The sequence below is a fragment of the Colius striatus genome, chromosome 15, assembly GCF_028858725.1.
Source record: "Colius striatus isolate bColStr4 chromosome 15, bColStr4.1.hap1, whole genome shotgun sequence".
Lineage (NCBI taxonomy): Eukaryota > Metazoa > Chordata > Aves > Coliiformes > Coliidae > Colius > Colius striatus.
The window spans coordinates 22,462,486-22,478,349 of record NC_084773.1 but is presented as its reverse complement, the minus strand read 5'-3'; the positions used below and the strand labels follow the sequence as shown (position 1 = coordinate 22,478,349).

The 15,864-nt window shown below is 39.5% G+C and overlaps 1 protein-coding gene across 3 annotated transcripts in view; it reads left to right on the top strand.

Annotated features, from left to right (window-relative positions):
* The window catches only part of FGD5 (FYVE, RhoGEF and PH domain containing 5), an 85,950-nt gene that overhangs the window by 46,941 nt on the left and 23,145 nt on the right, over positions 1 to 15,864 (top strand). For 2 of the 3 annotated variants that reach the window (XM_062008690.1, XM_062008688.1), the window contains exons 6-10: positions 3,693 to 3,844; positions 5,054 to 5,210; positions 7,636 to 7,723; positions 10,620 to 10,670; positions 12,263 to 12,321. In XM_062008690.1, the coding sequence (XP_061864674.1) occupies positions 3,693 to 3,844; positions 5,054 to 5,210; positions 7,636 to 7,723; positions 10,620 to 10,670; positions 12,263 to 12,321 (507 nt within the window). The remainder of the gene's footprint in view (positions 1 to 3,692; positions 3,845 to 5,053; positions 5,211 to 7,635; positions 7,724 to 10,619; positions 10,671 to 12,262; positions 12,322 to 15,864) is intronic. The other variant, XM_062008689.1, reaches the window with a different exon arrangement.

The window sequence follows — 15,864 nt, the reverse complement described above, 5'->3', positions numbered from 1 at the left end:
AGGCAACTGGAATGAAATAATTTGTCTGAGAATACATTATAATCAAAGGGGCAGGCAATTAATGACTAATTAAATCTACTGAGATACTGTGGGAAAAGAGTGTTAATCTTATTGCTTAGCTATGCTGGAAAGTAGATGGATTCAGAGCTGTACTATGTTAATTTGGAAAAGAAGATATTTCTGTAACATAACAGGTTACTGAGGCACATCAGAGGTGAATTTACTACAGCTATTCACTTCCCCAGCCACAATAAGCTGAAAGAACCCTTTGGATTCTTTCCCTTTCCCCAGTCTGGATTAATTATGATGACTGAGGATTTTGAAAGATTGCAGATTTGACTTAGGAAAGATGTCCAGAAGATGGATTGACTGACTTAGTTTGCTGGAAAGCCTCTGGAGGATACACTGGCTCAAATATGTAGTTAGATAGGCACACTCAGAGAGCAGAAAAGATGAGACCTGGAATAGCACAACATTGGGATTATTTGTGGTACTGAGGCAGGACAGGTTATGGAAATCACACCCAGATCTGTTGCAGGCGCCTGGAAGATCTTGGGCTGTAACACGAGAGGTGGAGAGTACAGGCGGAGGGCACGGGGTAGAGTGAAAGGAGGTGCTTGTGTTAGCAGATAAAAGTGCATGGAGCAAGCAATAAGCTGGAATAAAGCATCATCCATACTGTGTATGTAGTGATCTTGTCCCCTCAGCGGGGGTGAGCTGAGTGATCCGTGCAGGCGGCCTGGTGATGTTGCCGGTAGCAGCAACACAGATCAATCAGGAAACATAATAATGCTCTTAGAACTTTTAAGATCTTACTTTATCCAGGATAGAGTTAGTAAAAAAGAAAACTGTCATAATTATCTTTGTTTTTACCTAATTCTAGTGACTTTTCAGAAAACAAATGCTTAATCTGTCATAGCTGATAAAAAACCAAAGTGTGTGTGACTTTCCTTTTGGCTAGCATCTATTAGATTTTCCAGTCATTCTAGTTCATAGTGAGACAGTGTCTACACTGCAGTTGACATTGTTACAACAGAAAAGGCAGCAATGGATCTGAGGAGACTCAAAACTGCTTTTGCCTGGAGTCAGCTCCTACTGGTGAGGAGAGAGGAATTTTTTCCAGCTGCTTGAAGAACCTTTCAGCAAGACAACAGCCATGCTAATCAGATCTCCAGCATCCTGAAATCAATACAGCTAAACTAAAGTGGACTAGCTAATGTAAAATAAGGATCTCCAGTTAAACATACTATGTTGAGTTGCTCATACCTGGAAATTAGCAAGTTTCATGGAAATTAGTTCTTTCAGACTCCTCCTTAATTACACCAAGTACTTAGAAAATTTAAGTAGACAGAAAACAGAGTCATGAAAAATGCCATGAGAAACTGCAGTACGATCCACAGAAGTTTCTAAGATTGTCCCTAAACAAGTTCAGGGAACAGATTTTGACTTTTTGGGAACAGGTTTCATGATCACTAGATCCTGAAAGAGGAAGATAATCTATCCCATCCTGGTTCAGGGCCAGATAGAAACAGCTTGGCATCTTTCAATGAGCTGTGTGACCTTAGACGTTTTTGGGTTTTTTTTTTTTCAAGCCCCTGCTTCCTTTCACAGCCCATTTGACCACATCACATATAGTGGGGTAGGAGACCAGGAAATTGTCTCTGAGTGGAAAAATCTAGCTGCCATTTCTATTAACTCATCCAGCAGAATCACCTTTCAGCAATTGCTAAAGCAGCTGCATTTTTTTTTCCCTGATGAACTGACTTCTATGGTCCCACAGAGAATGTTTTTAATGTAACTTTGAAGAAACATTAGTTTTAATAATAACTCATTGTTTGCATAGTACCATGTGAAAAAATACATTCACAGCATGGATCTGGTCAGACTGGTCAGACACTAAAGTTTTCCCTCACACTAGATCTTGGGCTGAAGCAGAGCTCCGTGTGAACCTACTGGAAGAACAGCTCCTGGTATGATAGTCTTAGTTTGACAGGACACAACCAAGGCTTTAACACCAGCTCTGCTGTGAATAGATGCTTGGGCTTTGACTGTGGTTATGAGCTACCTAATCCTTCATAAGACCACCAAATGCCCCTTTTGGGACATGTTACATTTTAGTCAGGGTGCTGTGTTAACATATCCGTAACATGGTAGATTCTGCCTTCATCAAAGTTGGTTGTTTTCCTAGTAATGCTATACTCCATTAAGTCTTGTGGTCTGAACTACTGACCAGACCACACTAGATCACATCATATCAATATAGTCCCTCCTGGTTTCAAAGTCAGTGAATCTAAATATATTCAACTGCAAAGCCTTTGTTCAAGTATGCTTAATGCTGAATTATAAAAAATATCCAATTTTATGTACTTAGTAGAAAAAAACAGTACATATAGGCTGGCTAGCAATAAGACAGAATGCCATAATCTCCTAGCCTTACCTTCACACACTCACAAAAAAAGGGAGGCCAGATAAAGAGACGTAGTATTTCTATAAGGAAGGAAGCTTTGTCATTTCCTAGTCTGCAGCTGCTGCACCAAAACCACAGTTTATGTGGCTTCTCTCCTAAGCTGTTGTTTGGGTTATTTACCCTGGTTTTCACTTCCACCTCTTTTTCCCTCATCTTACACAATAAAAATTCCATGTACTTCCTTGCTTATTTGGATTCAGAAAAAAGTTGCAAAAGGCACTCACAGTTAATAAGCAGTTGTACAGGAATGTCCAATTTCTGCTCCCATCACAAACTTGGATGCTCTTACATTTCTATTTGTTCATTTATTTCCATAGATAAACTGAGATTCAGATATTTTGCACACAAAGACCTGACTAACAGAATTGGGAATTTCAACAGTAAGAGCCCACACCACTCCGCAGCAAAGTATTAGCTATACCTCTGCATAATATCAGCTTTCCTGCCTTGCACTCCATTGCCACAGTTTGCATTTAGACCTCCTCAGACAGAGGTCCTATTTTTCATTTGCAAGTCAAAGCTGGGGAAACATTGCACTATGCAGTCTTAAACATGTGCCCTATTATGTACCAGTGATAGCTACATTTTAATATAGACAAAAATGCTCCTGTGCCCACATAACTTATAAACCACTTTAGGATAACAACCATTTTTAAGATGAGGAAAAAAGTCTCAGCTTTCATAGGGAAAATTATTTGTTCCATAGCTGAAATATATAGCTTCTTCCTGTCTTCAAATTGAGATTTGGAGACAAGTGTTGCAAATTTTTGCACAAGACATGTTGATGTTGATGGTTTACATGTCAAGCTGTTGGATCCAATGAAGTGATGGAAGAATCTCATCCTTAATTTTTAAAAATCATGTTTCTGGTTAAGAAAAGGTATAAAATTGAGACCAACTACACCCAGAAAAGCACAGAAAAAAGGCAAAGTAAACAAAAGCATACCAAACTCATTTTATGCATAAGGGTCTGATGGCTTGGTCAGGTGAAATGTTTAATTTTGAGTTGACAGCATTGTAGAATTCAGCTGAAAATGTGTATGAACTAATGAACTGAAGAAAATATACGCTGTGATTTTGCTACACTAAGCACACTCTATCTCACTGTTGATGGCATATCTTATAATTCCCAGAAAGCATAGTTTAGGAGTCAATAAATTGTAATGAACATTTCAAAAGACAGACTTTAGGTCTGTTTGCCTAATTTTGCAATTGTTGTTCACAGAACTTCTATGGGGGTATCTTGAAAGTGCTTGAAGAAGATGATGAAAGGGAACAGGAAGAAGTTAAACTTAAGCAGGGCTTAAGTGAACTCCCTGAAATTTATGAATTACACCAAGACATCCTGGGAGAACTGGAAGAAAGAGTCTTTAAATGGTAAGTATGGAACGGTACGGTTTGACGACCTCAACATGTCCTCCACAGCAGGCAGGTGAACTTGTCAGTCTTCCCTTGACCCCAGCAGTAGAGAAGCTGGGATTCCAGCAGAGATGAAAAGAGTAGAACCTGAACTACTTTGGCAGTTTTGCATATAGTCAGGAAAGAAGTAATATAGAGGATGTCAAGCTAAGACATCAAATACTGAAACATTTGAACAGTGAACAGCACATATCAAGTCAAAGCACACAAGGAAAGAAAAGGCTAAAGGGAACTGTATATTAATTCATGTCCACCAAGGGACTTTTGCAAATGGCAGAAACATTTTAAAAATTCCATCAATTATTTTTGATTTATACACTCATAACACAAACAGAAGGATTGTTTCCAGCTGGGATCTAAAATGATTTGTATCCTAAGGAAGTCACAGTCCTACTCTAGCAGCATGCTGCCTGTTCCCTAAGACAGAAGGGACACAACTCGAAATGTCCATAACTACTCTGTGGTACTGAGGAAGAAAGAGGGCTGTGTTCCAAATGCTGCCAACACAACAGAATGACACATGGAATAGGGATATGCTCATACAAGTTCCCAGGTCACCACCACCCTTGAACCTTCCATTAAAGTCCTTCCCTGTGCGCTTTCCCAGACACTGTTACTCTGACTTCCCTAGGAACTTGTGTTCCTCTCTCAAATATGATTACTCTGTCTGATGTCAGAATTTGTCCTGTTCTCTCCTTGCACATGCTTTGTACATATTTCAATACTGTGCAGATAGATGCTGAGACAGGTGACAGTGGGGTAGTGCTGAGAAGGGGGCAATAAAGAAGAGTTGAAGATATGGTATTACAGCTGGAGGAGACATTACATGATCCCCCACAACCAGTGCTCAAAGCACTGCAGCAGCTGGAAGGTCTATATAGGGAAGTGGAAGCTGTGTCCAGAAAGGAGACATTGTACTCACTACAGGCACAAAGCGATGCCATGGCAAAGGCACAGCTGAAGGATCAGCCCCTCATGGTGCCCATTCTAGAGCAGCGCTTTTTGTTGCCTAGTATGCCAGTGAAGCACTTCCTCTTTCCTACCACTTACCCTAGGCTTTATCTGCACAATGTCCTTAGCCACTGTGGGTCTAATACAATGAGAAAGAAGTATTGCTATTTTGATTTATTTAATTATTTGATGCTTTTTTTCCTTCTGTGGCCTTAGGGAGGAAAACCAGAAAGTTGCTGATGTTTTTCTCTCCAGAAAATCAAGGCTGAATCACCACACAGCATACATTATGGAGTTTGATAATAATTTGGCTCTGCTAGATGACACCTGCCTTAAATGTTCCCAGCTAGCTACCACAATTCAGGAGTTTGAGGTAAGGCTCCCATGTTTTTTAACCTGAACTAATGCAGGGTTGTGCCACAGGGTGTAGTCAAAAGATACCTTTTTCTGCAAATCCACGCATGTTCAGTCATGGTAGAATGGGAGAACAGCTCTCTTCACACATTTTGGTGCTAAAACTGAAGAGAGAGGTGCATGATGTGTTTCTATTTCTGTGTCTGTCGTCCACACAACCCCGTGTGTGCACACAGAACGTATCTTTGTGAATATATAGATCTGTGAGTATATACTGCTGAAATGTGTGCGCATAGTGGAATAGTTTCTCAGTCACTTATTAACTTGAGGATGTGTTAGAGTTAACTGTTTCTACCAGCTCTTCATATCTTCTCTCACTGCATTTTCCATCCTTTCTTTAGTACTGGGTTGGGACAGGATGAAGTTAGGGTTAGCTTGTTTAGGTGCTTAGCTGCTGGCAATGATCAACTCACAACATCTTTTAAATTACACTTCTCTGCATTTTTAAATGCCTGTTAACTGCTTCCTCTGTTTACAGAGGATGTTGTGAGAGATAACACTGAACTGCAGCGGAGGACACAAGCTCCGCAGGCCGGAAACAGAGTGTTCTTTTCACCTAGACTCCCTGAGCAACCTGTAACCTCTAGGCCTTTAATCTCTGGCCCTGTAGTAAGAAACATGTATTTTTTCCAGTTACGTTAACTCAGTCATCTATGTTGATTGACTGAAAACCACCATCAAGGTAGACATAACAGAAATTCCATGATTCCTGATAACATTTTGACGTACTGGCAATGTGGCCACTTCACACAAATTCAAAAGCATAAACCTGTACGTGCATGGGAAATGGTCAGTTGGGTTACATTTGACTCTGTTGAGCTAAAATAATTAAAAGCTGTGATACTTTATTGTTGGTCTAAAACCTCAAATGTTTCTTACTATCTTCATCCACTAAGAGAAATAACGTTTACTTGAGTGGCAGAGGGATTGTAGGGGTAAATTAGTGATTAGACCTTGAAGGTTATTTAAAATGCCAGCTCTGTAGGCTATGGATGGCATTTTTCTATGCAGCATGTGAAATATTAAGGATAACTTATTTTCTTTGCTCCAGCACTTCAATGTATTTCTTGTTGTTAGGGGCCCAAAAATGAACACTGTATAAAAGGTGCAGCCTCACCACCATCATCAAGTATAGGGAGATAATCACTTCCTTAGACCTGCTGGTCACACTATTTCTGATAAAAGCCAGGATGTCATTGGCCTTCTGGGCCACCTGGACACATGATTGGCCCATGTTCAGCTGGCTGCCGACCCACACCCCCAGGTCCTTTTCCACTGGACAGCTTTCCAGCCATTCTTTCCCAAGCCTGTAGCATGTCCTGGGTTTGATGTGATCCAAGTACAGGACTCAGCACTGAGCCTTACTGAATTTCATACAATTGGCCTCAGCTCATCGACCCAGCCTGTCCAGATCCCTCTGAAGAGCCCTCCTAACCTCCAGATCAACACTCAGATCCAACTTGTCATCTGCAGACTTACTCAATCCCCTCATTGAGATCACTGATAAAGATATTAAAGAGAACTAGCCACAGTACTGGTGACTGGCCACCAACTGGATTTGCCACCATTCATCACCACTCTCTGGGTCCAGCTATTCAAATAGTTTTTTATCCAGCAAAGAGTACAATCATCCAAGCCATGAGCAGTTTTTCTATGAGAATGCTGTAGGAAACAGTGTCAAAGGTTTTACTACAGTACAAAAACCAACATCCACAGCCTTTCCTTCATCCACTGAGTCATCTTGTCATAGAAGGAGACAAGGTTAGTCAAGCAGGACCTTCCTTGCATAAATCCGTGCTAACATGGCTCGGTATGTGGCAACATGCAGTGGTTTTAACCTAAAGGGTAAAGGTAAAGAGACAAATTCTTTTCCATATGTATGTTAAATGAGATCACAACTTCACTCTATTTTCTTATGAACACTCTCTGGAAATTCAGTTCCAACTCAATCACAGCGAGATGCTTTGCTGTATTTTGTACAATTCCATGTCTTGAAATAAGATACTAAAAAGCTGCAGGCAGAAGAAGCTTTCAGTTCATAAAAAGGAACAATGATGACACCTCTGTCTTCAGCTGCCACCTTAAAATCTTTATCCAAACTTTACCTTCTAAATTATATTTGCTCTTCTCCCTTCTTCCTCTGAGTCCAAATTATCTGTGAAAGATGTTATAGGAAATAAACTGTTTCCTATATAAAGTACTTCTTTGTAGTCACAAAGAAAATACTCCTTAGCCAGGTCGTTAAATTGGGAATGGTTCAGTGGAATCTGTGCATGCAACTGGTAGCAAACTTTCATAGTTACACATCAGGTGGAGACAACAATTTGCTGCTAAGCTCACACATCCCTGATCTTTGTGTTTCGTTTCCCTTCCACTGAGAACAGCAGAGCTCTGGTGGCAGCCCTCAGAGTGTGAAACACCAGCTTTTGAAAGTGGTGCAGCGTGTCTTCCAGTATCGTGTGCTGCTCACAGGTCAGTAAAGTCACCCTCAAAGGTACCCAGTGGAAACCCACCCATGATGTTCTGTGCCTCCAATACAGTGATGCTAAGACAGTTAAAATAGGGATGAAGCAGTGTGGCATTTCCTTGGAACTTCAACACGCTTAGTACAGGATTTAGGAAATGTCAGGGCACCTGGGAAGGAGCAGGCACTTCTTTAGCATAACCACACTAAAAGGTCACACGAAAGTGCAAATTCACATGCATTTAGCCGTTCCTTGTTGGGTTTTTCCTTCTGTGAATTCAAGGAGGCGGAGTTCAGCCTCACTGCCAGCAAACAGGTTTGATTTTATTTATGTCAAGGGCAATTATCAGAGACGGTGGGTGACAGCAGTTCCCAGCAAGAGGACTCTGTATTGCATTCTGTATGACAGTGGCAAGAACCCTCTCCTTCCACTTACTCAACAAAGCAGTTGTACCCTAATACCTGTGTACAATGCACCTAAGGCAAATAATAAGTCTAAGTCAAAATCCCAGTCCAATTTCTATGTATTCTAAGAGGCAGAGAAATAAATTCATATTATGAGTACATTTACAGATTCTACATTTATGCTGACATTTTCCCTTTACATTCAGGATCATATATATCATTCCCACCTGGAGTCTTTCCAAGGGGTGTTCTGTTTCCTTGGGTGGCTCATCCTCTTCAAGCCACAGCAAATCTAGGAAATCTGAGCCCATGAGGGAAGCAAGCTTTATGAAGCAGGTCGTGGACTCTAGAAAGAAATGTAAAGTTTAGGTTTGGAAGGAAATAGTGAAATGTAACAATGAATTTCAGTGTTATCAAGTAATTTAGTCAGATCAGAACACAAAAGAGCAAGTATCTATATATAAAGATGGAGAAATGCTTTGAGAATATATATATGTGTGGGTGGAGAGGGATGCAAGATGAGTTATGTGTGGGACCATAAAAAGGAAGCCATAAACCCTGCTCATACTCAACAGCCAATGAAGGGCACACTATGTTAGAAGGGACTTCTACAAATGCAGCAGAACAAAGTGACCATATGAAATTTTTATTCATACCATAGATTAGCAGCAGTTTCATCTTGCTCCAGGCACTTTGATCAAGTATGCAACTCATTACTCACAGCTGGTTTTGCTTTTTTAGTAGAAGAAACACAAATGAACACCGGATGTCAATAGTAGGACCTTTTTTCTGACTTGCTTCCTTCTCTGGGTGTGTCTACATTAAGGGCAGCTTTCCAGGCTTGCTGGTTGCAGTACTTGGTAATCTCACAGTGGTTTTAGTGCTTGCACACAAATACTGCATCTAAGAAAAATATTTTGGCATGTCTCTATTAAAAATATCCCCACTATGCTCCATTTTCTCTTCACATTTCTGTAGTCCACAAGGTAAACATGAAGCACAGCATTTTCTGAAAGAGCTGGAAGGGTTTCAGTGCAGTTCTAGTGATTGGATTTCCATCTATGCCCGAAGCAAATCCTCCTTGTCCCAGGTCATGTCACTAACTAGGAAAATGAAAAGCTTTGGTGTGTAGTGACATAGGGTCTGCTGGATGAAAATATACCAGGAAACAGGTTTACTGCTTCAGTTCTTTACCTCAATAAAGCAAGCTCACCTTTACCTGCTAGGACAGAGTGGGTCTAGAACAGTGCAGTCCTTCAGATTCTCTAGATACTGTGAAAAAAAAAAATGCAGGTGCACTTATGTGTTCATAACTGTCTGTTTCTACCAGATAAGGAGGGGTATTTTATGAGGATATTGGTTGCCAATTACTGCACTACAGACAAAAGGAGCTACCCACTAGTGAAATGTCCGTAGTACACAGCCAAGGACAGAGCTTGCAGCTGTGAAAGGAATGATAAATATTGCCTGATAACACCACACAACTCCTTCCTGCCTGAGTACAGGCAGATGCTTTCCTGAAAGCAAGAAAAAGCCAGGTAGATTTGGAGATGCCAGGGAAGGCACAGCTCTAGCAAGAAAAATATATATGGATACACAACAGATATCCATCCACGCCACCATTCTCAGCATGCAGGCCTAGCTCTTGGATGCAGAATTAGGAGTCTGAATTCATCAGATAGATAAGAAGGAAGTATTCCAAGATTACGATTTTAAAATGATGGCACTCATATACTACAGTTATTAAAAACACACAAGACCAAAGAAAAGACAGATGATAAAAGTAGTCCAAATAAAACTGGCAGGTTAAAGGTCTGTACATAATGCAAATATAATTCCTGTAAATATAAGTCCTACTGTGTGTATTTTACAGAACCCGTTTTGAGAATGTGATTGAGTTCAGTAGTAATCACTGAACTCTGCATGTACTGGTTCCTGTGCCTATAAAATGTATATAATTAATTTATTCTAAATACAGAAAATAAGTTATTACAACCAACATCATTCATTCAGATGGGAAAATAGACTTCATTGGAAGAACAATTATGTGTAAAGTGATGCTAATCAGCAATTTTCTGGGAAACAAGGACATATTTTTGTCATTCTCTTTATTTGTTTATACCTGCCAAGTTATATGATGAGTCCAAATCTGTATCGATACTCCTGCATTCTCTAAGTAGAATGCAGTCAAGAATTAGTTGTGCTTTGGAAAAAGGTTATGTAAATTTTATTATTTGGGAACAAATTGATATGGGACATCACTTTAGCTGCCCCATCCCTGGAAGTGTTAAAGAGCAGGCTGGATGGAGCTTTGAGCAACCTGGTCTAGTGGAAGGTGTCCCTGCCCATGGCTGGGGGGTTGGAATTACATGGTCTTTAAGTTTACTTCCAACACAAACCATTCTATGATTAGGATTTTATGTTTTAGCTAATAATAATACAAATTATGTACATCGGTATTGTGGTTACTGGATGTCTGTGTTTGATTATTTTCTACAGATTACTTGAATAATCTTTGCCCTGATTCTACTGAGTATGAAGCCACACAAGGTAAACTGAAATGGGTAGAACAAAAATTCTGCTTTGTTAACTTCACTTCTAAATAGGTACAGGATCTATATTGGTCATAGATTGAAAAGGGTTATTTTATATAGGCTTTTTAATATTATTTTATACATTTAATGTAAGGGGATTTATTTTATAGGTTACACATAACACCTGTAAGAGCTGATTACTAATCAGACAAGTTATCTACACCAAGAACCCTGTTTTTTTTCACTTCCTATAGTTTTGATATGATGAATTTCCTAATGAAAAAATTATCATCTATACAAGTGTGGTGAAGATACTGTAGCTCTGCTCTAGTCATCAGGAAAATCCTAGACTTCTTAGGCTCTATCATATTTGTCCTGGTGTCTGTAAAATCAATTAGGATGGCTTCACTTGCTTGTTTGTGTATCATTATCTATGGTATGCCTGCTGTGCTCTATGAACTTCAGAGAAACCCAGGAGACTTGAATCATGGATCTGGATTCCTTAAGCTTAAGCAAACTTGAAAGACATTGCATAAAAATCAGTTCTGCACAATCAAGAACAAATCCAGATGTTCAGCTGCTAATGCCATCCTTTCCAACACATCAGATGGATAAAGCAGAAGTCTCTTACTTCCACTGAAGTCAAAACAGCGTTTAGCTGGGGCCTCAGGGGGAGTAGCTTCCATGCTAGTGTAAGCAGGAGTAACATTGTATTAATGAAACCAGCTCACCTCTCTGCTACACTGAGTGTAAATCAAAACAACTCATAGCAATAAGGTCTACAACTGACTGAAGATGTCTGTTCTGACCAAGAGCCTCTTGGTCTAAGCAAAACTTAGAACCCTAGATACTGACAGTCAGACTACAGCTAAACCAGTAATTTAAACTAGCCAAGGCAGACAGACACTTAAGTCCTTTGGCCACAGTTCCTTATATTTTGTGGTTAGCAAACTTGTCACGTTTCTGGCCAGTGATGTCTAGCATGATCCCAGATTATGCCCAAAATGGACAGGATGCACTATTCCACAGAGGAAGAGATTTAAGCCATGTTGTGCCACTGCTCTCACGTCCAGTGAACATGCCCTGGCCCAGGTTATTTACCAGTAGGGAGTCCAAGTGTTAATTCATGTCACCAGTTCATACTGCTTCTGTCAGAATGAGATGTCCTCTCCTCTGACAGTAAGGGGAAACAGATTGTCTTAGACAGCCATGCTTCTTGATGGCTAAAACTGGGTAACATTAATGTCTCCATACCACAAGCTCCAACTGGCAAAAATCAGCAACTATGAAAATATTGCAAAAATTTGATTTTGTACCATTCTAGGTGCTTAAAAGGGAACTCATGAGCTCTCTTGGTCAGCACAAGTATGACGCAGAGTTTTGCACAGGAAAATGATGATGGGCAACTGACAGCACTGTGCTGCGTCTTAAATTTACTGGGCAGTTGCATTCTAAAGGTACTAAAGAAGTTTAAAGTAGGAGTTGCTGGGGATATTTGCTTTGTTTTAAAGATGCCCTTGCAAATGGAAGGTATTTAGGTTACTTTACTTTTTTTTTACTTTTACTCTTTTATGTGATTTATGGTGTTTGTTTTGCTTCATTTCTCAGCTGCCTTATTCATTGTTTCTGAAATTACGGACCGAGCCAACGACAGCATGCTCCAAGCGGTGAGTTCTACCGAGACACATGCTGTCCTGATCTATAGCGTGACTTCTGCACATCTCCTGAAGTGAATATATGTCTCTGGTAAATTCTGAAGCCTCCTCCAGGGTGAGACCCAAGGATTTATACAGATTCAGTTTACAGTTTTGCAGGTATAGAGTAGGTCTGTGCTATTTAGTGCACCTTTGGGTGGTAACTAAAGGTAGTGCTTTTCTTTCTGTCATACTAGCCACCTGTATCTGCACTTAAATTCTCTCCTGTGGTCCATGTTTGTTTTAGCTGCCCAGACCTAGCATTCAGCTCAAGCAGTAAGAAATACCTACAGTCTTCACAGTCTAATGAAGTGCTGCTCAGTAAGTCCTTAGTTTCAGAGTCATTCTGTACAGTGGACAGATTGCATTTCTTTTTATGATAAAGTCATAATAGAGCCCAAAATTTCAAAAACGTGCCATTTTTAAGCACTTCTTTTCAAGGCATTTAGATTACCAAGGCATGCATGCAGTTACCAAGGAAAATGCTGAATGTTATGTGGTTAGTGTTATACAGCAGGCGTTAGAGAACAAAGAACCTTGTTCCAGGCATCCTGTGTTTCATACAATAGTGAGTGGTTACACTGAAGTGTTTTTTTCCTCAAAAGATGTCTCATTTTAAGTATTTTTTCATTCCAATGCGTCACATGGACTTCAAGTGATCAGGAATGTATCTAAATTTTTCGGAAGCTTTCAAAATTTACTTCTTATTTGAACATTGCATTTAACATCCTGCATTTGGATATTGCTGTGCCTTTGATACACTGAAGATCTCTTTGGCATTGCAAACATCCTTGCCTATAGTTAATTACTATATTCAATTCACTACTTTATTATTTCATTTACTGAACAGATATCAAAACATTCCATTCAAGAGACAAAAACACCTGGGCATCAATGCAGATAAAGGGAAGAAACAAAATACCAACTTTCTTATTAATAGCTTGTTTTCAGATAGGCTTTTAAGGTTGAAAGAATGAATACACAGGAACCGTTAGGGAAAACCACATACTGGAAGCCAGTACAGCAGTGCACCGGCACTGCTGATGCAAGGTATTTCCTTTAATGCCTTTGTGTTCTGGCTGACAGAGAATGGAAACACTGGGCAAGGCTGTCAATCCAGACTGTATGATACGGTAATAATGCATGAGGTCAACTAAGTGAAGGATGGTTTTTGCAATAGCTTGTGGGGTAAGAATGAAATAGTCTCAAAACTCAAGATGTCCTTCATCTCTTAAAACTGAAGCTTTCATGCTTTTGTCAGAGAAGTAGAAGCATCTGCTTGCAGCAACTGAACTCAGGAGCCAAGAATGACAAATGGTGCTCTCATCTGGAAATCTCTGCTGCACAGAGATTACTGTCCTTTACTATTCTCAGTCTGAGATTCTGAACCTGCCCCTCCTGAAGGCAGTGGCAAAATTACTACAGATTACCATGAAGTCCAATTGATTGTTTTCTGATTTTGTGCAGAGATGATCAATCCATGACAACAGATCAAGCCTTTGAGCATTTGATGATTTTTTCAGTCAAAACTTAAAATCTGCATTTTTGCTCAATGCAGAGTTAAAAAAGCTTAGACCTATTGAATTGGTGTAAATTAATTTCTGCTGTCCTGCTCCAAGCTTCTCCATCCCCAACCCCATCCCATCCCATCTACCCTTCATACAATAACATTAGCCCATTTGCTGCCTTGATGTGTCTCTGACAACCCAAACCCTTCAAGCCTTCCACTTTAAAGACAGCACTTTCTCACTCCTCTTGATTGCTAAGGAAAAGTTCCAAACATGAGTCACAAGTAAGAAAAGCTGCACACTCTGCATCAGCAAGCAGACAACCTGAACACCTTTGCTGGGTGTAAACTATAAGCTACACTGATCCCTTTGGTTGCTTACTCTCAGCTTTATTTAAAGACACTTTGGCTATCAACCCAAGCTATTTCGTCATCAGTCATTATAGTACGTAGGATGGTGACACAGCTGATAGGGGAGGTCTTTGTAAGTGAAAAGGTAGTTGCATTACAGTCAAATGTAATGGTGAAGGAGAAGGAAAGGAGACAGAAGCATTAAAACAAGATGCATGGAAACAATGATGTTCATATAGAATAATTTTAAGTGACGTTCAGCATTGACAGCAATGAGCAGAAGCTAACTACTACATAAAAACTACTCTGTTACCAAGACAAAAGAACAGATGTGGACTGCCGGGAGCATGTGGTCTAAACAGCTTAGAGTTTTATCATAAAAAGAAATATAATCTGGCCCCTCTGTAAAATTACTCTGAAACTACAGATATATCGAGCAAAGTTTTCAACAAGTTTTATTCTGATTTTCTTTCTCCTCACGTAACGAATTTATAGTAATAACTTTTCATTATTAAGCCATTCTTTGTACCAAAATATTATTATTATTATCGTCATCATCATTATTATTATCATTGTTGCAGTTGTTGTTTTCAGCATAAAATTTGCACCTCAGGAAAACCTTCCACAGTAATCTCAGAGCTGTAACAGACAGAGGTCACACATCTTCTTCTGGCACCTCTGCTCCCTTAGATTTCACTCAGATTTACAGGAGATTTGTATAAACACTTTTCTGAATTTAGACAAATACACAACTGACCAAAATCAAATTTGCTTTGTTGCATTACTATGCAATGATTTTATCTCCACTAAGCTATGTTTTTATTTGAAGAACATCCCCATATCATCCAAGTTTTACAGATGTCACAGATTGTATAATAACTGAAAATTCCACATAGCTGTTTACACTTTATTTTTTACTATATCATCAGAGCACATCTGCTCTTTTTCAAAACTGTGTCCTGGAAGACATGAAACAAAATTTCCTTCTTTCTCATCTGTGTGAACATTGTGGGTTTTGTCAATATACAGGTTCATGAGAATCAAAGTTCAATATTCTTCTAAATTAGAGGCTGTCCTCCAGAGTTAACGTTTCATCTACAAAAGCCACAATCAGCAGTTCTTTTCTCTTTGATTTTTTAAAAACAAAGAATTTAAGAAGTTACTGTAATTATAGAACAAATTTAATAATGCCACTCAAGTGTTAAAAACTTTTCATGTACCTGGTTGAAGTTTTAAGCAGTAATTTAGATTTGGCATGTACCTGGAAGGAGGAAAATTTCTGCTGCCATTTATCAACTCATCAAATTACACTCCAAAAATCTGACACTGAATTATGATCCATGCTTTCTGCAGGATATCAATAAATCATTACTAGCTTTTGTTTGTTTGTTTGTTTACAATAGTAACACTCTAGTAGTTTTTCCCAGGGAACTATTAACCCAGGATTTTCAGGCATATTGTAATATTAACTATCTGCACAGCTTTTTCATGAAGTAGGAAAATATTATTCACAGGAGTGAATAATTACAGGAGTGCAGAGGTATAAGGCATACTGCCACCAAATAGCATTAAGTCTTAGTGTGACCTGATCTAGGTGGACCTGCTTTGGCAGAGGGGCTGGACTAAATGATATCTAAAGGTCCCTTCAGGGGACTAGA